Source organism: Gopherus flavomarginatus, chromosome 9, assembly GCF_025201925.1.
Source record: "Gopherus flavomarginatus isolate rGopFla2 chromosome 9, rGopFla2.mat.asm, whole genome shotgun sequence".
Taxonomy (NCBI): Eukaryota; Metazoa; Chordata; order Testudines; family Testudinidae; genus Gopherus; species Gopherus flavomarginatus.
This window is the reverse complement of record NC_066625.1, coordinates 72,449,639-72,468,062: the sequence shown is the minus strand read 5'-3', so window position 1 is coordinate 72,468,062 and position 18,424 is coordinate 72,449,639. Positions and strand designations below refer to the sequence as shown.

Genomic DNA, 18,424 nt, shown 5'->3' with positions numbered 1-18,424 from the left:
ATCATGTCCACAGGTGAGTTGTTCTAATGGTCAATTACTCTGACTGTTAAAAATTTGCACCTTATTTCTTTTCTTCTCCTTTCCTGAACCACTTATGCAATTGGCTTGGGGTCCACACAGAGAGAAGGGGATGGAGACTAGGGAGACCTGCATTAGAGACCCCCTCTGGCCATGAAGACTTTCCCAGCTTGGATCTTTGGGTCCCCTTTGTGCTGGAGAATCCCTCTTCAAAGAGGCCAGAGTGCACCCTGCTAGCAAAATTGCATTGAAACAGTGATACCAGTCAGTTTTCTAAGATAAATGTTGCCTATGAGTCATTTGAGGCCTGACTGGCTGTATCGCAACCCACCTGTACTGTCGTGTTTAGTAACATTTTGGTTTTGCTTAGCAGATGCATCATGTTCTAAATGCTTCCTTTCTGGCTGTATCAGTCATAATATCTTATACTCCTGTACATAGCTGGAGTTATTCAACATGACCCTCACAATTAGATGTGGCATTCTCTTCAGTGCCAGCTAAAGAAGAATGAAAAAATAGATCTTTAAATAATGTAGCCAAAAGACAACCTTGTTTTGCAGGAAAGATCTGATAAACAAAATACCTATCAGATCACAAATAATCAGACTGTGTTTTGTCATTTTGCATGTGCTAATAATACAATAGGTAAAAGTGACCATGCAAACAAACAAACCAAGAATTTTGTCTGTAGATTTTGGTATAAGACAGAATGTTTTACAACTCACGCATCTCTACAGAAGTATTTTTGTGTATGTATGTAGTTCATTGGACTATATAAACAACATCTTTCTAATACATGCCACATTCAGATATACAATTGCAAGATGGAATCTCCTCTAAGCTTCCAAACTTTGTGATTCTTTCCCAGAGAAACCCACCCCACTCAACCACTGCAACACAAAACCCAAACGCTACAATATCAGAACAAACTTTTTAATGGCTAATCCCTGTTCCTGTTACCTAGCAACATGAGAACTAACTAACTATTTAATGGATCTCACACTTTCCAAAGTTTCTACATGCGTAAAGTGGGGGAATTCTTCCATTGATCTAGCTGCTTGGTGGGGCGTGGTGTGAATATTACTGTGTGCATAAGGCTTTGAAAATGTTAACTATTATGACTATCTGGAAGACGGGTTTGATTACTGCTTCAAATCTGAATCATTTGACTCTCCCAGGGTTTCAGTGGAATAAAAATTTTTATATCTCTTGTGTTTATGCTGAAGTTTTGAGTGAAGGGTCCAACATCTTTCCTTTCATTTGATTTTAGAATTGCCGGAAGCTACTCAGCAGCGTGCCGCAACCAACATGGATAGTGTATGCGTTCTGCCACAAATAAAGCAACAATTAAGGAATGAAGTTTGTTACCATGACAAATTAAACAGGAAAGCAGCAGAGACCCTCTTGGTCAACGATGGGGATTTTTTGGTGCGAGAGAGTGCAACGTCACCTGGTCAATATGTATTGAGTGGATTGCAAGGAGGGCAAGCAAAGCATTTACTGTTGGTGGATCCTGAAGGCAAGGTATGGATAATCCATGTATGGAAAATATCTCGTAAAAAGGTACTGGTTTGCTCCAACATTTCAAAGGCAAAGTGCATATTAAACTGCCAAGGATGAAATGCGGGTTCTGTTGATGTTAACAGCAGTTTTGCCCATGACTTCAGTGGGACTATGACTTCACCCCAAGACTTTTAAGAGTGTGGTCATTATTGTAATTAGCTGTCTCACATGGATGTATAATTAACACATCCTTTGAGTATTAAATGTTCCTATAATCAAATGCTGATAGCATCCGACAATAAAATTGACCAGTAAAGGGTTTCCAGATGCAGAAAAGATAATGGAAAGAGTCAGTTGTAGCACCTGAAATCTAACCTTCTAGGACTTCTGTATAGCTGCTTGAGGAGCTTCCCTGAGTGATATTTGTAACTGGCAGGTGTGAACCAGAGAGCATTTGCTCGAGGGAGAGAAGGGAGTGCCTCTTGGGAGAAAAAATTGTGGCTTTGCTCCCTTTCACAGCTGTGTGCCCCTGTGCCCAGTTCTGCACACATTCCATCACCTTCCCCTTTCTCTCTTGCTTGTGCAATGGGTATGATGTCACCATAGCAGAATACATAACCAGCACAAGACAGGGTATCACAGGTGTTACTTCTAGCTGGCACATAGGAAAACCAGCAGCAAAACAGATAACAGAACAATATTTAAACTATTTGTTCTGTTAAAGTGTGTGTCACTGCATGTCATAAACAGATAGCTAAGGGTTAATGTCTCTTTCACCTATAAAAGGGTTAACAAACAGTGACCTGAAACACCTGACCAGAGGACCAATCAGGAAACAAGACTTTTTCAAATCTGGGTGGAGGGAAGTTTTGGGTGTGAGTCCTTTGTTCTTGGTCTGTTCTCTTTCTCGGCTCTGAGAGTGCTCTCTCTGTCTCCAGGCTTTCTAATCTTCTGTTTCCCAGCTGTAAGTACAAGGATAGTAAGACAATAGGTTTATATTGGTTTTTTTGTATTTACATGTGTGTAGTTGCTGGAATGTGTTAAATTGTATTCTTTTTGGATAAGACTGTTTATTCATTTTTTCTTTTAAGCAATTGACTCTGTATATTGTCACCTTGATACAGAGACCATTTTATGTCTTTTTCTTTCTTTTTATATAAAGCTTTCTTTTTAAGACCTGTGGAGTTTTTTTTAGTGGGGGCTCAAGGGGATTGAGTCTGCAGCTCACCAGGGAATTGGTGGGAGGAAGAAGACAGGGGGGAGGAGAGAATCTCTTTGTGTTAGATTTACTAAGCCTGAATTTGCATAACCTCTGGGTGAGGGGAGAGAAATATTTGATTTCTCGGTGTGGTGTTGCAAGGACTTGAAGCAGGGAATCTCCTAGAGTACCCAGGGCGGGGAAATCTGGGAGGAGGTAAAGAGGGTGGAATCCCTTTGTTTAGATTCACGAATCTGTATATCTCTCCAGGAACCCAGGGAGGGAACACCTGGAGGGGAGGAGGGGGAAGGGAAATGCTTTATTCCCCTTTGTTGTGAGACTCAAGGAATCTGAGTCTTGGGGTCCCCCAGGGAAGGTTTTGGGGAGACCACAGTGAGCCAGACACTGGAATCTTCTGGCTGGTGGCAGCGATATCAGATCCAGTTTGGAGGTTTCATGCTAGCTTCTCATATTCTGAACTCTAAAGTTCAGATCTGAGTAGGAAAGTTATGACACTGCAACCCTGTCTATTGATCCTGCTGAATTCAGTGGCTTTAATTCCTGTTGACTTCAAAGTGATAATTTTTGGTTGAAAATAAACTTAAATAAATTCTTTTGCTTTCTTTAAAGGTCAGAACCAAAGACCATGTGTTTGATAGTGTGGGTCATCTTATTCGCTACCACATGGAAAATAATCTGCCAATCATCTCTTCTGGAAGTGAATTGAGCTTGAAACAGCCAGTGAGAAAACAGAGTAACACAGGACACATGCAATACAACAAATAACACTGTTGGATCTCAAAATTCCCAAGGCAATTAATTTGTGAAAACTGCATTGACTATTCTTCAACTTCATTACTACAAAGCCAACTCAGAAAGAATAAACTGCACTTTTCAGCTGCTGTTATGGAAGACTTTTTTTTTATGTGTGTGTATGAATATATGTATATCTATGTAGATCTATAGAGCTCAATATGCATAGCTATATAGATATAGATATATATAGTGTTAATCTTAGCAAAATGAAAACCCTGGAGAGTGAGGGATCCATTTGGGAAAAAAAGACATGCACAGATATCACTTTCAAGATCATACTGAATCAGTAACTATTTAAAAGCACAATTAAACTTATACATGGAAAAGCTCACTTGAACAAACTGCTGGGACATTAGTATGTGCCTTTTAGTCATGGAATTATTGGAAACAAATATTATTTATATTGGATTAGTTTCAAGTGGATACATGAACATGTGTAGGTTTAGAACTACTTGCCAAAAGAAATGATTTGAATATTACTAACATGTCACTTGCTTACAGTAGACACTAACTTTATTTCATTTTGCTTATAATAGCACTTTAATAGCAAATAATGTTTAAAATGAATGGCATACACAATAAAGAAAGGTTGCCTGTTTCCTTAGTAACAATCAGTTTTTTAATCACTGTCTGACTGCTCAAAGATTTGAGATTATGCAACATTTACTAAATGGAAATAAAGATATGTAAATGAAGTGTAATTTTGAAATAGAATGTATCAAAGAGCAAGCATGCTAGATTCTAATATTTTTGTGTCTTGCATATAATTTTACTATTATTGCCAACAATTACTGGAAATGTCTCTCTTTTTAAAACTAAGTTTAATATATTTTTCATTGATTCCATTGATATTGACAAATTAGAGAAACTGAATGAGACAAATGATGCATTTTGAGGGGGGAAATATTTAAAAAAAAATTGAATTTGGCATGTTCTAGAGATTATTGTACAAACTTTTTCTCCAAAATGATGTGATATCTGCTCCTTGCTTACTTAGATTCCATTTGATCATAAATATTGAAATGTCTTTTTAAGAAAATATATTCTGTTTTGTCACAATAAATGCTGTAAATCTGAACGAACCTGTAATCAACGTATCTGAGAGAGTAAATAGTTTATTGGTAGTTAAGGAGCAGTATTTCAATGAGTAATAGGAGAGAGGAGGTGGAAGTGGAACTGAAGGCCTTTGTGGGGAGTTATCTAAGGGTTAGAGCTGGCCGAATAATGGATTTTTCAGTTTGTTGGAGATTCTGAAAAATCAAAACAAAGATTTGTTTTTGAGTAGAAAAAAACTACACAAATTTACAAATAGCTCTGGGGCAATCAAAACTGCACTTTTAGGGGAATAAATTATTTGTGGAAAATAATTATCCCAGCTCTAGTAAAGGCATCCTTTCTTGGTTTTAAAATAAGTGATGCCTTTTGGCACAATCAACTGTACCTACCCCTTGCCAAATTCAATTCCATTATCCTGTGGTAAGTGAGCTTTACTAAAAATAAGGAAATTCTGTGTCCTCCATTCAATACGAACATGTTATAGGATGTTACAGAGATATCTTTGCTTCTGGAAAGAAGAAAGGCTCATATATAGGATAAAAGACCTGGTAACTGAGAGTCTTCCATTGAAGGGAAAATCTGATTATTTGACGAGCCATTTTTTAAGCAGTGTGAAATGACTTCCCCTGTTTTTTCATCAGTTTCTACGCCTGAAAAAGCTATAATCTTTTGTCTCGTGTAATAAAGTCATGAGAAAATATTAAGATCACATACACACCTTGAAGGAAGGAGAAGCTTTGAAATGTCTGTAGTTGATTGCCTTGATAACTGTCTGGCATGGTTCCTATTTTGTGCCTTCAGTACTGAAGACGGTTACTTCTGTTTGCTCACAGCAAAGGTTCTAATCTGTGGATCAGAGCCCCAAAGAGTCATTGAAGAGCTTTGTACGGTTGCTGGCAAAGTGGTGTTAGGTTCTGGACTGGTGCTCGGCACACTCTCCCTCTTAGCTAGAGAGCCACCGCGTAACTTACTCAATACAAGCAAATTAAGCTGAAGGGGGAGCAGACAGAACCCTTTGGCTGTTTGTGTGTGAAAGAGAACTGCATGCAATTGCTCTGTTTCCTCTTCAAAGTTGGAGGTAGAAGGAAGGAGGTAGAAAGTGAGAGTGTGTAGAACTCCACTTCTGCCAGAATTAATTGAAAGCCTCCCAAGACTCGAAAAACAAAGCATTTGGGGTTCTGGGGCCAGGAAGAAGAGTTGTCTGAATTTGATATTGAGAACGACTGTCCTAAGACTTTCATTTTTCCTTCATGGACAGATGTATGCAGAAAAATATCTAGCATGTGGTGTAGTATTTATAGCTTGATTAGAAATAGACTTAAACCTCCACATTGAAATTGAATGTCCATACCCTTTAGGAAAATTTGGCTCAGAGCCCAAACTTTATGGCTTGGGCTTCTCTTGGGTGTCATTGAAGCAAAATTGTGAGAGAAAAGAGGGAAAAGAAGCTGGCTAAAATGTACATTGATGGAATAATCAAGTCATATCTCAGAATCTGTTGTTGTGGAAGGGAGAAAACGGAAGAATCCTGAAGATTACAGATACAACTCAGGTGCTGCTGTAACACATCCATATGCTACTGACAAAAGACATACCAGTACTTTCTAGATTAACTCACTAGAACTCCAGTTCGTCTTTTCTAAAAAACAGAGAGGCCTCTATCATTTGTGTATTAATAGGTCCCTGACCCTCTCTGTGTGCCAGCTACTGCGTACAAAGTACATTATCCTGTGCACAGTGGCAGAATTCTAGAAAGTTTCCCTGAAAACCATGTCAGAGCCTCTGAGAAAAGTCTGTGGCATGAATTGGCAAGCATGCCTATGCAAGTCACTTCACCTTTCTGTGCCCATGGGGATATTACTTTGCAACTGAGGTTGTAAGAATTGGTTAATGCATGTAAAGCTCTATCTGTGCTAAGTATTATGAAGATGTTAGTAAGACCCATGAGGAAGGACACAGGTGTACTTCAGAAAACCACACTGGAAATGCAGAGCATTTCAGTCCCTTCATCAAAGTGCATGCAGATTCCACTGAAATAACAGAAATTTGCTTGAACAAATTAAAATTTGTATTTGGATAATTTCAATAAATAAAATGTTATAACACACACGAATATCTGTGTGCTCTTACCTTCCTCAGTATGTCTCTATCAGGACTTCTGAAGTTTATATGATTTAATGCTGATTTAAGCAGTGGAATTATACTGTTTTTGGAAGGTGTTAACGGGTGGTAGGGTTACACATTTTCTTTTTCTTAGCAGATGAGCAAATGATCCATACTTGGGAAGACCCTCTGTGTTGTTAATTTTGTTATGCAAATTTATGGTACAGGCAGTACCTGTGGAGTTCTTTGAGCAGCAGGAGAGTTTGGCTTTTGCCATGGGTTTCTGATTATAATCAATTCTTGAGGCAGACTTGTTCTCTGAGATTCAAGCAATGGTGTTGGGCTGAAAGTGCTGAAAAAGGGGATTGCCCTGAATGTTGTTTTACCACTTCAGACTAGTGTATGTGTATTAATAAAACCAGCTACACTTAAAATATGCCCAGCAATTTGCACCATTTGGGGAGGCAAATGTCCCCCCCCACAAGATTTTTGTACTTGTTCAACATTTTATATGGCACCAGCGAGCCATGGCCTGACCATTCTTAAGCAGTGGACCTGTGCTAATCAATATGACCACTGCTGGAGCAGCCTAGAGTGTCCTTTTAGCTGCAACATCATAGAAATTTGACCTGGCCACCCCCAAAACAGGAAATTTCCATGAGTGGGATTGTGACCTGGCACATGGGATTAAAATACAACTCAGATTTGGCTAGGTGCCCTTCTGTCCAGATGAAGGGATGGTGTGACTTGGCACATGGGGTGTGTTCTAATACAGCAGAATGCAGAGACCTCCCCTCAGAACTCAGCTCCCGGAACAACTGGCACGTGCATTGTATGGATAAGGGAAAGGGGAGACTGTAGGCCTAAGGCAGGCCATGGGTCCCCGGGGAAGGAAGAATGGGATGAGAAGGGACCAGGAAGTGGTCTCTCCAGAGGAAGGACTGGAATTTGACCTCTGCCCCTAAAGTATCTGAATTGGTGCCACTTATTTCCAGACTCAATATATGTTGACTGATGTGCCCTCCATAGGGAAGCCAATCTGTAAGGTTCCAGCCAATGCTACCATTCAGAAAAGGGACAAATGGATGTCCCAATCAGCTAGTGATATCAGTGAATGGGGAAATGTTACAGTACAAGCATGTGATATGCAGCATTATTCATACACCTGTCTCCCACAGAGATTTATTAAGAAATCAAGCAATAATCAATTTCATAATCAACCACAAGCCGCACTCAAACAGCTAATCTCAAAATCAGTTTCAGAACTCTCATCACATGGCAGCTATACGATGCCAGCATATTTCAGCCTAAGATGGTCATGGGCTCTTGCTGTGATGCAATTGCATGTTGCAGTGCTGTCATGTCTTGTTGCCATGTCAGGGTGCCATTGTGTTGCTATGGCACTGCCATGTTTTGTGGTGCGGCATCACATGTTGCTTTCATAACTACATGGAAGACCCCCTGGTGTGTGCATGTCCCACGTCCCCTCACTATTAGGGTCCCTCCCAGCTGTAGGTCTGGGATGCACAGTGGGGGCAAAAAGGAGGATAAAGGACTGGCCGCTAGTTGAGGTCCACTAGAACCCTACCGCCCCTAACAGCTATTGGCTAAGATCCCCAGCCAATCCGCGAGCGGCAACGCTTCCCGCGCCTTCCCGCGCCTGCTTTCGAAGTGCAAACACTGGCGTTTGCGACGCAACTGAACTTGAGTGAGGAAGACAAGTAAGTCCCGCCCCCAGAGCGGAGCACGCTAGGGAGGAGAACATAGGCCTGGTCGCTGACTGGAGGATTCGGCTATCACTCAAAGGGGGTTAGGCTGTGTCACGCGGAAGGCTACGGGTGGGATTTGATGGAAGGCGAGTAACTGCATCGTCCTGGGGCCCCTGGTGAGTATCGGTGCGGGCTCCGCTCTGCTCCTCTCCTGGGGACTTACCCGGAGTGGGAGCCTCCCTGAGCGCGGGACCTGCCTCTTCCCTGCCCCGATCGCGGGCCTCAGAAGCCCCGTTCCCAGCACGCGGGGCTCGGTAGGTCCCTAGTTGGTGGCCGCAGCGAGCGGCGCCTCGCCCCTTCCGGGGGTCGCCTCCTACCGCCTTCCTCAGCGCTGGCGCTTCCGTGGGAACACGGAGAGCGATGCGCGACCGGGCAGCAAACTCCGGCCACGGGCTTGTCTGCTGTAGCCTTCGGGTCTCACCGTGGGGACGGGGCTTCCGGACAGCCACCCCTCCCCCCCAGTGCATCCGGCTGCTCTGGGGGTGGCACTGATCCTGCGAGTGACTCCCCCTCGCCCTGAGCCTGCCGGGGCCCCGCTGAAGTCACCAGAGGGTGGGGATGGCGAGCGCCCACCGCCACTCGCAGGATCCCGGGCCGCTGAAATCTAAAGATTCTTAAACCCTACTCATGTTTAGGGCCAATGGCTAAGGAAATTCAGGAGTGACCTTGCAGCCAGTGTAGCGTGCCACTGGTGGCTGCAGTGGATGTTTTCTCATTGCTGTGTAGCGAGAGCTGCTCTGGCAGAAGCAAAAGGAATTCGCTCTACTTTAGTTGATTTAAAAAAGCTCAATTGTTCTTGAAATCAACTTCTGGGTATGATATCTTGAGTCTTTAAAAAAGAAGAAACTTGAAATCTGGCTCTGTTGTCACAGTGGTTTATGAGCATCTTTCTAGCAAGTTAGAACAACATCAGATTCCTCTGAACTTTGCACCAGGAAGCAATCCCAGCTGATCATCGTCAAAAGAGTGAACCTGATTATACACAAAGTACTGTGAAATTCACAAAACAAAGAAATGAACAGCAAAGCATTTTCCTACTACCTTTCAGCTGTAGTCATCTTAACTATTGTTTGTAACTATATAGTAGGTAAAGAAATTTTCAGTTAGAAATGTAGGCTAGAAATTTCAGAGGTCATCTATATGTCTCTGAAACTATGTTGTGGGTGCCACCCCTAAGTCTCTCAGAAAATTCCCAGCTGTGATTTTCAAGCTGCTGGTTTTTCTCTTAACTAGCATTGCCAACCCTGAAGTAGCTTTAGACAAGTGAGGCTTGCCAATGGATCTAGTACTATGTGTATGATGAGAAGCTATTATATTTGTGTTTATGATTCAAAGATGAGTGTGTGCACTCTGATTATGTACACAGGACTTCAAAAATTACGTGTATTTATGGTGAGTAGATGCTAGCAATTTATGCAGGATTTGAGCTTAGAATGACCGTCACAAACATCACTACTTTTAGTTCTGTGCGCAAGGTGTGCTTATTCGATATTTTCTCTTCAAATATTAAAAATAAGAAAACATTTCTACCAAAACACCATTCTCCACACACTTCTCCATCTGCAAAGAAGGGAGAGAAGAATTGAACCATACATGACAGATGTTAATCCTCTCGTTTATGTATTGTTAGAAGCTGCCCAGATGCTGTGGTGTGGAAGGTATTAGAACCTAAATGTAATACAATAGGCTTTTAGAGAAAAATATTGTTACAAAGATCACTTTCCTGAAATCAAGCTAAACTAATGCACTGCTGTCATCCTCATTCTGCAGGCTGCTTCAGTGCCTTATTTACTGCTTATTGCTTACTGCTTTATTGCTTTTATCAAGCTTCGGACTGACCAGATCTGAAGAAGAACTGTGTGTAGCTCAAAAGCTTGTCTCTTTCACCAACAGAAGTTGGTTCAATAAAAGATACTGTATTACCTCACCCACTTTTTTCTGTCAATGTTACTGCTACCAGCAGGGTTCTGAATAGCTGCATTGAAAACTGACAAGAATTGGATCAATTTCACTGCTGCTGCTGCTTGGGAAAATTATCAGTAGTTGCAGATGCAGGTGCAAGAGCTATTCAGTAGAGATGATTTAAAAAAAAAACTGCTGCAACTAGTAAGCTCAAGTAACCTTATGCATATTTTGAAGGAGATTTTGGGATGTATGCTATTTGTGCTGTAGGAAATACTCAGATTAAGTATAAACACCGTTAAAGTAATTACGTGTAAAACATTATATTGTTGATTCCAATGCGATGTCATCCGCTTTCCTTAATTTGGGAATTACACGTTTACTAAACCTATTATTTGGGAGTGGGGTGGGAATACAACATGTACTACTATATTTCAAAAAAAAGCAGAGGGAGGCTAGGTATAAAAGTGCTGTAAAAGCTGCTGTAGTAGTTCTGCTATTGCCACTTACAGTTGATCAGAAAATATTTAAATCCTAAACAGCTAATTAAGGATGGTCAGAAGTCTTTGACAGGACTTTTTTTTGCTTCTATTATGGTTTGTATCAGTGCTCTGGTAGTGGCATACTTCCAGTATTTTTTATGTCAGTTACATGAACTATAAAACAAACAAAACCTTGCCCCCAGGAGTAATAGAAGATAGTATTTATCCACTTACACTGAATGAATACATACTAATGCCCTAGAGGCCAAATCTTTTGAAATACTTCTTAGGAACATAATTTATCTTAAGTAACCTGTTCATTTGAATGTTCATGTAATGATTAAAGGTCAAACACTTTAACAGCTAAACATTTCTTTATTTAAATGTTTTAATTCCTACAACACAGAATTCTTAGAAATTAAAAAGTCTTGCTAACACACTGAGATGCTACAGTGGAAGATTAAGGTAATCCACTGATAGTTGCAGTGTGTGTTTTGAAGATATTGCGTGTCCACTTGATTGTTGTTGTTGCTCATATGTAATGTTTTCTTCCTCCTGTGATAGGTTTTAAACAAGTTGGACAACAAAAACTTTACCTTTTTAGAAAACAATGTCACTTGACTTTGACAGTGGAGCTCTGCAAACTCAACATGAAGAAGAAGATGAATATGACCAGGAGGACTATGCAAGAGAGCAAGAGGTGAAAGCAAAAAAATGATATAAATCTGAAGGCTTGTTTAACTTTTTCCTTTTCATTTCTTTTATCCATAGTTGTAATTATTTTGAAGGATTATAAATTTGAATTTTTTAATTCCCAAGGCTCTCATGAGAGCACAGCATGCAATACTACAGTACATTGTGTTAAACAGAATAATACCAAATGTCAAGAAAGATGAGATCCTACTTTTTGCGAGAACTGCACACCTTCAATACATGATGAGACAAAACTAAAGGCCTCCATCACTTGGGAACTGTGGTTATTTCTCAGCAACCTCTCCCCTGGTTAGGATTACTTACTTAGGAGGCTAAAGTGTTGGTAGGAGTGGGGGAATATTTTCTACTCTGGTCACCAGCTTGATGGTGTGACAAAAATATGTTTTAATATTTTCATTTTGGAGTTCAGGCACTCCCTTGTCTGGCCATGCTGGATGCTTTCAGGGTGGCTAAAAACTGAAATATATCTTTAAATAAAAATCATCAGATTATTTAAATTTAAGTACAGGGTTATATTTAAAAAAAACAATTTACAAATTAAATTTGAAATTGACAATCTAAGGTGTAAACTTATATTTAATGTAAATCATTTTAATAGATAAAAAATATTAAGAAGCAAATCTTTACTGCCAGGTTTGTTTGTTTGTTTGTTTGTTTTAAAAGTCAGATCTTGAACTGATGAAAGGTTAGGACAGAGAGGAGTACAGTATAAATGTCTAGATATCTCATTGCCCAAGTACACACAGCACAAACAAATAGCAACACAGCTTGCATACAGTGTCTAGAGAATCAGGAAATATTCTCTGATCTCTATGCAGGTTTTGCTGTGTCACCCACTCCCTTTTGGGGTCCACTATCTATAGACATGATGGGCTCTTGTGATACCTTATGAGGTATTACAAGCACTCTTGTATGTGGACACTAATATTGTTTTATGGTAAAGTTCTTTAGCACAGACTGACCTTTACAGTTGCTACATTTCTGTAATACTACTACTTAATTGATGTGTGGTCCTTTGATCACTGCAACACTTTTCAGAAAAATTAGGAGTGTTAATTTCAGTATCCTAGCCAAAGGTAAATTTAGGGAACTTACGTTTTATTGTCTTAGTTATAAATTACTTTTTATTTCTTTCTGGAAGTTTCAGCAGCTACTTTTAAAATAAGGTTTAATGTTGTCAGGGGAGATAAGATTATGGTGACATCACAATCTGCCTGAGTTTACTTTTGTGTCTCTTATGATCTCACTAGAAACAGCTGATGAGTTTTTAGTTCCTTTTATTTTATCTTATTTCATTTTTATTTTATTTGGGGCTCTTGTTCTAGCTGAAGGCATGTTTCTTGACTTCCCAAGGTCAGTTGTTTTAGGAGAATTGTGAACTGTGCCATTTAAAGAATGGTGTGTGTGTGTCTGTCTGTCTGTCTGTCTTTGGGTTATGAGAAGAGAATTTATGGCAGCAGTTGTTATAGTTGTGTAGCAGTTGAACTGTTCTCAAAGTTCATCTTTATCCTTTTAATTAAAAGGGGCAGAGTCTGAGTGTGTTGGTCACACTTGTTTTGTGGTGTGGGGGAGCTTCTTGCACCTGCAGATGTTGAGGCAGTATTTGTCCCATGATGAAGTGTTCTATGCTTTATCTAAACTTTGATAATAAAGAATAGACTTGGAAACAATTAATGACCTCTTGATACCCAAAAATTATTTTGCTTCTCTTTGTAGCAGTAGCTTCTGCACCACTCTTCTTGGATAAGGATAGTGATAGTTCTTCTAGTGAGAGATGCCGTGTTCCTGAACTGAGAGAAGACATTCTGAGATCAACAAAGCAATTAATGTTCCATATACTTCAGTGAGGGGTGATCTTTTTTTAAGAGATCTCTATTGTGATGTAAGCTCTCTTGATGTATACCATTGCTACGGTGTATTATCTGGAAGAACTCTTTTTGTGTCAGCTTATGTTTGCTTCCACTGACTCTTAATTTGTATTGCTGCTTGCTGCTTTTGCCTCAGAACTGCAGGGATCTATGTGGCAAGAGGGTGCTTTGGTGCCAGAGGGCTGAAGGCAGAGGTCAGAGTATTTGTAGTGTCTCACTACAAGTTTTTTTACTTGGCCACTTTGTTGAGTGGCGCTTTCTTTAATTTCACTGTACCCATGAGCTTTTGGAAGCTGACTATAATTGTTACTGCTTCTTTCCTGGAACTGGGGACGGTTATGATCTTTACCTGTGTGATGTGGTGATCTGTCTAGGGACAGGAAGCACCTATTGGATTGGAACTGTTTATAATGTCAGATTTGTGTTATGAATGGCTGTGTGTAAGCTGGAAATTCCCTGTGAGAGAGCTGGTTTGGGGCCATCATATTAGAGGTGTTAGTGAGATGTTGCAGATCTCCTTGATTGAGTCTTTGAGAACTTTAGTACCATGTTAGACAGCATCTCAGTCAGCTCTCTGAAGAAACATCTTCTGGTTAAAGACTCAGATGTTCGCAAGACCCAAGTTGGGCTTATCTCCAGAACTGCAGATGTAACTAGGCACATTTGAAAGACTTTGATTAGACTCTTGTATCTGAGGCCAGTTTGGAATAGAATGGCTACTTATTCATTTTAGTATGCTAGAGTCTGTGATTTACTCATTTAGCCTGAGGAAATGAGGGGAGCTACCACTGGGCCCATAGTATTAGGCAACCAGATTCTGGTAAATCAGATCCAGTTAGGGTGTTCACAGGTGATGAGATCATAAATGTGATGTGGTCTTGCATTGGTTAAAAGGAACTTAAGTTATGGAGTTGACTTTATCTATGTGCATATACATGTGAAGTTGCTCTGGATTGGCTGTAGTATCTAATGACACTGTGTGCTTGCACTTTTTGTGGATGTTTCTTCTAGATAAAACTTGCATTGGGAAGGAGCAGGATTGGATGGGGGATGGGTTGTTTTTTGCTTGTAGTAATCTATCAATACTGTTAAGTATCAGAGGGGTAGCCGTGCTAGTCTGGATCTGTAAAAGCAGCAAAGAATCCTGTGGCACCTTATAGACTAACAGACTTTTTGGGGCATGAGCTTTCGTGGGTGAATATCCACTTCATCAGCTGCATGTATTCACCCACGAAAGCTCATGCTCCAAAACGTCTGTTAGTCTGTAAGGTGCCACAGGATTCTTTGCTGCTTTTATCAATACTGTTGTTACTTAGGGTGTGTCAGCTGTGTGGCATTCTCCAGGATACTGCATTGGTGTTGTGATGTGGGAAGGGGCAGAGTTGGCAAACCCTTCTTCATGAATAGTATACGGAAGAGCTGTTGGCAGATGACCTTTTCCTTGTATTGAAGCTATTTAGGGCTGTTTTCTCCTTCTGTTTGGTGTTTACCTGAGAGCTTTCTGTTGCTGTAGCTATTGGCAGGAAAGGGTGATTGTGGTGGTGTAGCCTCTGGTCTAGACTGTTGAAATGTCTTTGTTGGGGTGAGGTCACACTAACCCAAAAGTTTCTTCCAGCACTTGCTGGTGAGCAGCTGCTTTACTGGAGGTTGGGAGAAGAGGGTGTTCGTGCAATGGAACCCAGTCTTTTACAGGCCTGAACAGATAAGCACGGTTTATTGGTTCCTTTCTGTTTTAACTCCAGATGCTCCAGAATTCTTTCCTTCATCTCCCACTAGGTGTTAGGTGTTTCTTATGATGCTTTGACATCTGTTTAATCTAGCTATTTAATGCTATAGCATTTGTTTTATAAGCCCAGTTCTATTTCCTTGTGCATTAGAGAACGTCAACAAGAAAACTTGTAAATACCAGACCAAAGTAATTGTCCATGTCATTATTTCTCAGACATAGTTATAAGTGAGGGTCTTCCCATCCCCCTGGATGGCTTTGCTTATTCTAGGTTTGGGCAAACAGGACTTTTCTTAAGGTAATTAGCATTATTTTCTGTGACTTTACGGCATGTGGAATGTGATTTTTGTCCTGCTTTAGGTCTTAACTGAATATGGTGGGTCCTTTTCCTCTTTATAAAAAAAAAAAAGTGGGGTGTGAGGGGCAAGGGGACACAAAGACATGGCACTTCTCATAACTAGGCATAAATGATGTCCTGACACCTCTTTTTAACAGGTTTTGTGAAGTAAGCTTAAAAAAACCAGTACTTCTAGCAAAAAATGTACCTCCCTGCCCAGCTAAGATTATTTAGTGCCCTGAATATCTTGTTAAGTCACGTGCTCTGTCTAGCACATGTGGTAGGTAAAATGGAAAAAGGCAGCTGCTTTCTTTTTCTTGGGGATATGCCCGTCAGTGCAGCAAGCAAGGAGTAGACTCTCAAAACTTTGGGCAGTCATTTTTGTCACAGAGTCCCAGTCTGTATTAGAACCAGGCTCACAGGGAGACAAACAACCTTTCTATTTTTACCTGCCTTTTTTTTTTTTTTTTTTTTTTTTTTTTTTTTTTTTGTTATATCTATAAAGTCCTCTTTGAGTGATTTTTGTCTTGAGAAAGGTCAATTATTAACATCAAATTACTGCTCTTGCTGCTCCCACTGCCATGCTACACTACCTCAGCCTTCCTGGAGTCCCATGACTTTCTAATTCATAAGAGTTACCAGAGATTCTCATTGTACTAACTCTTGATGGGTGCTCAGCTTTCTGCTGCTGGCGTTCAGTATACTAGATCATAAGCACATTGCACTTCAATTCCTTCTGCCAGAATTAAGTCCCTGCCCAGGGTGAGGCCAGTAAAATTGCTGAGGTAGTAGTACTTCCCGGTTGTAGTTAAGGAAAAAGAAAGTCTTGCTACTTTGAATTCTGCTGCTTTCCATTTCTGATCTCCTGCTGAAAACAATAAAGCTAGAGAAATATCTGAAGTCTAGCAAGGTTTTGAAGAGAAGTAAAAGTTTGTCCTTTCAGTCTGAATACAGCAGAAGGCATCTCTTCTCTCTTCCTTTTCTTTGGTATTTTGCTAGAGGCTTCAGAGTTATTACTTATAATTTTATATTGTATTGTCTTAGGTTGAAAGACTAAAAGGTGCTTGATTCATATCACTGGTTCATAATATTGTTGAGTGTCTGGAAACAAACCAAGGTTTAAGTGATGAGGTGGTGGTATTTAGAAAGATATTTTCCCTCACTTCCAGCCTTCCTCTTTATATGTGTCATGTCTTAGGAAGTAGCTGAGTATGTTAATGGTTTCTTAAAACAGAGATTTAGCAATTTGGGAGAGTTTGATCTGAAAGGTGGTTGTTGGGGGCTTTTTTTGGGGGGGGGTGTTACACTAATTTTATCTTTTGGCATGGTAATAACTGCTACTCTGAGATATAGTTTCTTTTTTTTTTTTTTGTACTTCATGTATAGCAGCTGATGCTTCTGCTCTAATTAACAAGTATGGGTAGACTGCTAATTTAGAGAAGAACAAAGTTCGAGTGCAGGCACTGGATGCAATAACTGATTATATGTTATGTAGCTTCCCAGTATCCTTTTGAGAAAAAGAAAATGTACTGCCCAGATCTACCAATTGAGGGCCAATATATGGCTATATACAGAAACTTTTCTGAAGGTTTGGAAGAACAGGTACATTCTATACAGGATTCCTTACTCCAAGTAAGTACAGAAGATGATTTTATTTTTTAGAATTAATTTATGTGGCAAAGGGCATGACTAATTATGGGAAAATCAGGGTAGATTGTTTTGGGAAAGATAACATGACAGTGAATATTTAAAATGCGTTTTGGTACCTTTCTCCTAAAAACTTTGAGGTGATTTAGCTTGTTGAAGCTTGGATAAATAACATGCCAAGGGAGATCTCATGATTTTTAAGACCTATTTAGAGGAGTGGCGTCTTTTTATACTGCTGCAGTATAAACAACTCCTTCCTCAGGAGAGAGTTGAGAGGCTTAGTTAATGTTTGTACAGTACTTTGGAAGTGGAAAACACAATCTAAGTACTATTCTAAATTTTTAGCTGACAGTCATTCTTGGTTTGACTGGTGTGTATTTAAATATAGAATAAATTATAACGTCCCCATGCGCTAATCTAAACAGTCAACCTCCTAAATAAAATAGCCTTCACTTGTGAATAAACAGCATGCATGGCATACTCTGACTGCTGCACCTACTAGCTTTAGTCTGGGAAGCAATAACTGCCTTTGACAAACAACTGCAACTCTAGTGCCCACATTGGCGATGCTCTTCTAAACTAAATGCACAGGAATGACCCTTTTTGACTCTCTTAAGAGAGATGCCTTGCCCAGAAATAAGGACAAATCTCTTTCCTAAAGTTCACCTTATGCGCCAGTATGTACAATTTATACACAAGGTATTTTTCCAGATATGTTGTATACCTAGCCTGCCATTGTTCTATCAGCAGTCTCCACCTGCTGGAGTGGGTAGTATACTTGACCTTCAAGATTAGTTATGGCCAGTAAAATCACTAACCAATATATTGAAGGACATTTTTGTTGCTGTACTGGTTTCCTCCCTGGCAGACTTGTTGATGTATTCAGTCATCTAGCTGATGGTTTCTCACCATCAGTCAGATCACCTTGAAATCTGTCTTGTGAAATAGAGGCTTTGAGGCTGAGTGTACTCTGGTAAACTGCGTATTAGGTAGGGAAAGTGACACATTTACACGTTACAATTCTGATTTCATTATATATTCTTGATATACAGTAACTGAGTACATTAATCATGGCCACTTCTATTTTCCTTCTGGGCTGCCACTAGGACAAGGGCAACACAACTTTCTCTTTCCTGGATTTGAGCTTGTTGGATTTTCTCTGTTAGTGCCTGATTGTCGTGTCCCCAGTTCTGCTTGAACATCTTTGATTACTGCAGCACTCTGATCTGCTGTATATACTAGCATTGGGTGGGACACTCTCTGTAATCAGCACTCCACTCTTTGT

General features: G+C 40.1%; 2 protein-coding genes across 7 annotated transcripts in view; both read left to right on the top strand.

Annotated features, from left to right (window-relative positions):
• The window catches only part of SHC4 (SHC adaptor protein 4), a 67,648-nt gene extending 60,972 nt beyond the window's left edge, over window positions 1–6,676 (top strand). For all 3 annotated transcript variants that reach the window (XM_050968816.1, XM_050968815.1, XM_050968813.1), the window contains 2 exons: window positions 1,289–1,542; window positions 3,350–6,676. In XM_050968816.1, the coding sequence (XP_050824773.1) occupies window positions 1,289–1,542; window positions 3,350–3,505 (410 nt within the window). In that variant the 3' untranslated portion in view covers window positions 3,506–6,676. The remainder of the gene's footprint in view (window positions 1–1,288; window positions 1,543–3,349) is intronic.
• Window positions 6,677–8,488: 1,812 nt separating this feature from the next.
• CEP152 (centrosomal protein 152) overlaps window positions 8,489–18,424 on the top strand; it is a 48,739-nt gene continuing 38,803 nt past the window's right edge. For all 4 annotated transcript variants that reach the window (XR_007776417.1, XM_050968899.1, XM_050968898.1 and 1 more), the window contains exons 1-2: window positions 8,489–8,579; window positions 11,412–11,547. Coding sequence is in view for 3 of the 4 variants with exons in the window: in XM_050968899.1 (XP_050824856.1) it covers window positions 11,458–11,547 (90 nt within the window). In the remaining variant the exon portion in view is untranslated. The remainder of the gene's footprint in view (window positions 8,580–11,411; window positions 11,548–18,424) is intronic.